Source organism: Myodes glareolus, chromosome 3, assembly GCF_982192425.1.
Source record: "Myodes glareolus chromosome 3, mMyoGla1.1, whole genome shotgun sequence".
Taxonomy (NCBI): domain Eukaryota; kingdom Metazoa; phylum Chordata; class Mammalia; order Rodentia; family Cricetidae; genus Myodes; species Myodes glareolus.
In genome coordinates this window covers 74602306-74606758 of record NC_142028.1, presented here as the reverse complement: position 1 = coordinate 74606758, position 4453 = coordinate 74602306, and the positions used below count along the sequence as shown (strand labels likewise).

Below are 4453 nucleotides of genomic sequence, written 5' to 3'. Positions count from 1 at the left end.
ACAGAGGTGTTCGAGATTTTTCCTTAGTGTAGCTTACCAATCAAGACAGCCACCTTGGTTCCACAGTGGTTTGTCCCAATTACCAAGTACAATGTTGGTTCAAATGTACTGATCAGTTTCATGCAATAAAGTCACTTTCCATTTCTTTTTTTTTGAAAGTAATTTTATTAAATTATAAAAGTTTCCATTTACGCCCCTCTTCCCAACACCCTCTCACTCCCCCACTCCCTCTCCTCCTCCCTCTTCGTCTCTAAGGGCAGTCAGGGTTTCCTGCCCTGTGGGAAGTTCATTGAATGATACATGCCATATTCTATCAGATCCTGGTTCAGCAGTCCACTTTACTATGCCCTACCACCTTGAGAAATGCCCTCTTGATGTCTTTGTTTCTCAGACTGTAGACCATGGGGTTTAGCAAGGCAGTGAAGGCATTGTAAAAGAGTGAGATCTGCTTGTCTCGCTCAGGAGAGTAACTGGAGTGGGGCCTCATGTAGATATAAGACGATGGGCCATAGAAGAATGAGACCACAGTCAGATGGGAGGCACAGGTAGAGAAAGCCTTACAGCGTCCTTGGGTGGACTTGATCTTGAGAATTGCCATGGCAATACGTATGTAGGAGGCCACAATGAGGGAAATTGGAGTAAGACCCATAAGAACATTCAAGATCTGATTCACCATCTCAATGATATAGGTATCCATGCAAGCCAGGCTACGCACTGACGGACCTTCACAGAAATAGTGATTAACCTTGTTGGGCCCACAATATGGCAGACTCATAGTGAAGAATGTATGTAACAAAGCAGAGAGGAAACCACAGATACAGGACCCAGCTGCCAACCATATGCACAGTCTCCAGTTGAGGATGACAGTATAGCGTAGTGGGTGGCAAATGGCCACATATCTGTCATAAGCCATGACAACAAAAAACGTGCTCTCTGCTATACCCAGAGCACTAAACACATACATCTGCATCCAGCAGCCAGCAAAGGAGATGGTTTTAGAGTGAGCAAGAAGATGCACCAACATCTGGGGCATCGTGGTGCTGACATAGCCCATATCCAACATGGCAAGTATACAGAGGAAGAAGTACATGGGAGTGTGCAATTGTGTGTCCATGCAAATCAACATGGTGATGAGCCCATTGCCCATGATTGAGCACAGGTAAATGAGAAGGAACACAATGAAGAGGATGCTGTTGGTCGTGGGATCACTGGAGAAGCCAAGCAGGATAAACTCAAAAACCCTGGTTTGGTTCTGCCCTGGAATAAGCCACATGGTGGGGCCTGCAAAAGAAGCACATTAGTCTATGTGTCACCTGACACACACCAGCTATAGAGGCACCTAGGGGAGATGCAGGCTGGAGAGATGACTCAAAGGTTAAGAGCACTGGCTGCTGTTCTAGGAAACCAACTGCTCAGCTGCGTGAGTCTAATTCCAAAGGATCTGATTCTATCCTCTGACCTCCACAGGCAAGACCATACATGATGCATAAATATGTGTAGACCACAACCTATTCACATAAAATTAAAAAAAAAACTTTTTAATTAAGAAAAGAAAGGCTGGGGTGTAGGTTCTGAGCACACTGTTCAGTTTCTTTGCATTCTTCTCAAGTTATTGAATGTACTAATGTCTCAGTCTCTTCATCTATCAAATAAGGCTGATGACACACATGTCTCGGGATTGTGATGAATATCTAAAGCATCTCGCAGAACTCCTGGAAACACCAAGCAGCACATGATAAGTCATATGCAGTATCTCATTGTCATTCCAGCTCTGGGAAGGCAGAGACAGGGGATCCCCAGATTAAATGATGAACACTGGGATTAACTGAAAGATCCTGCCTTGGTGAATGAGGTGAAAGCAATTGAGAAAGAATTCCCTGTTAGTCTCTAAAGTCTTACACACACACACACACACACACACACACACACACACACACATGCACACACACACAAGGTTGCATGCAAAATAGAGAATAAACCAACAAATTAAGATTTTAGAATAAACATCAGTCAGACACAGGCCCTCACACATGTAGTCCTATGAGTAATGACAGAAAGTAACATGTGCAATGCACTAGAGACACTGTAGTCTTCCCAGAGAATGCCGATGGATCATGTGGATATGTGGGAAGATCAGTTATTTCTTCTTTTTTTACTCTTTCCTCTCTCTGCATACAAACAGTCAATGCCAGGTGTGCTGTGGGTTTGAGTGGTAAATCTATAGCAACCCAATTTGTTTTTTACTTTGGTTCTTTGAGACAGGGTTTCTTAGTGTAACATCTCTGGCTGTCCTAGAACTCACTTTGTAGAACAGGCTGGACTAAAGCTCAAGAGATCTGCCCACCTCTGCTTCCTGCATGCAAGAAATACAGTCATGAAGCACCACCATCTGGCTTCACTCAAATTTTTAACATCAAGCTTGATAAATACATTTATTCTCTTAGTCTCAGCAATGGTAAAATTTCTCTGAAGCAGCACTTTACATGCAGGAAAAAACTAACAAGCTAGAAAAGGAAGTACTCAAATGTTTTTATATGAAGACTTAGAAAAAACAGAAACAAAAACAGATGCTACAATGGAATGGGTAATATTTAAAAGTCACAACGCAGGGAAAATTAATGATAATCTAGAATAAACAAAAAGTACTCAAAATACTTATACAAAGAATTAGGAAAGCACAAAAATCTAGGTTGCTTCCAAGAATGGATAAAGAAAATGTGGCACATTTACACATTAGAGTACTACTCAGTGGTAAGAAAACAATGACATCTTGAAATTTGAATACAAATGGATGGAATTAGAAAATATTATCCCGAGTGAGGCAACTCAGACCCAAAAAGATGAATATGGTATATAATCACTCATAAGCGGATACTAGCTTTAAACAAAGAACATTGAACCTATAGTTCACAATCCTAGAAGAGCTAAGTAATAAGGTGAACCCAAAGAAAAACATATATAGACCCACCTGGAAACTGGGAACAGCTAAGATTTTCTGACAAAATTGGGAGCATGGGGGTAGGAAGAGAAGGGAGGGTAGAAGGGGAAGTAGAGAGGAGAAGGGGAGGGTTGGGGAGAACTTGAGGGAATGGGATAGTTTAGATGGAGGAAAGCAGAGATGAGAGAATGGAAAGAGATGTCCTGATTGAGGGAGCCATTATGGGGTTAGCAGAAACCTGGCTCTAGAGAAATTCCCAGGAATCTACAAGGATGACTCCCGCTTAAGACCCTAAGAATTAGAGGAAAGTGGACCTGATCTTGACTTGCCATGTAGTCAGACTGATGATTATCTTAAGTATCATCATATAAACTTTGTCCAACAACAGATGGAAACAGAGTCACAGACCCACATTTGAGCATTGGACTGAGCTCCCAACGTCCAGTTGAAGGGTGGGAGAAATGAGAATATGAGCAAAGAGGTCAAGACCATGATGGTTTCACCCACTGAAACAGCTTACCTGAGCTAATAGGAGCTCACCAACTTCAGCTGGACTGGGAAAGAACAAGCACAGGGCCAAACTAGTCCCTCTGAATGTGGTTTATAGTTGCATGACTGGGGCAGACTGAAGGGCCACTAGCAGTGATACCAGAATTTATCTCTACTGCATGTACTGGCTTTTTGGGATCCTATTCTCTTTGGACGTATACCTTGCTCAGCCTAGATATAGTAGGGAGGGCCTTGAACCTTCCACAAAGCAATGTGCCTTACCCTTTCTTAGGATTAGATAGGGGTAATGTGAGAGGGTATGTGGAAGGAATGTGTGGAGGAGAAGGAGTGCGAATTCAGATTGGTATTTTTTTAAACAATCTAATAAAAAAATTAATGAAAAGAAAAGCACAAACATAGCAGCAGATGCTCCCACAGAATAGTGAACCACATTTAAAGGGCATTTCACAGGCAACTGTCTAGTGAGCACTGAGGAGGTTAAGGTTCTTAGCACCATTACATCTGGAGATTACAAAGATCAGCACAGCACCAATGCCCACCCTCCTCTTCTCAGTCTCACATCACCACACCCCTATCAGCCTGGCTACAATAATAGAATCTAGTGTTGACAAGAGTAACTGGATTCAGTGGGAGAGTAAATTAAAATGATCCCTTTATTGTGTGCCTGGTTGTTTTCCCAAACATTGAACACACTTAATGCATTGTCCAGAAATACAAATATCAAATATATTTCTGAAACATCACGTAAACACATAGACACACATAAGCATATTCTCAAAGAAAATTATATAAGGGAAATTTCCTAATACTACTCAAAATAGTGTAATCTAGGTTACCACTAATATGCTAATCAGCAAGGCAATGGTTAAGGCAGGAATTGCTCTGATGGGAGTAGAAATATGAAAGAGACTCCTAGACATCCTCAGTCTTCTCTTTCCCTGTCCCCATCCCCTCTCCTGACCAGTCTACTGCTCAGAACTCTCACAGCTGCCCTTCCTTTCCACC

At 42.1% G+C, this 4453-nt stretch overlaps 1 protein-coding gene across 1 annotated transcript; it reads right to left on the bottom strand.

Moving 5' to 3' along the window:
- Window positions 1-325: 325 nt before the first annotated feature.
- LOC125410811 (olfactory receptor 2A12-like) lies at window positions 326-1316 on the bottom strand. Its single transcript, XM_085698110.1, has one exon. It carries the CDS (start codon window positions 1271-1273, stop codon window positions 326-328), a length of 948 nt encoding a protein of 315 aa, XP_085554236.1. The 5' UTR covers window positions 1274-1316.
- Between the last annotated feature and the right edge of the window lie 3137 nt (window positions 1317-4453).

Coding starts and splice junctions, on each gene's coding strand:
- LOC125410811 (XM_085698110.1), bottom strand. CDS start 1,273: ATGTGGCTTATTCCAGGGCAGAACCAAACCAGGGTTTTTGAGTTTATC.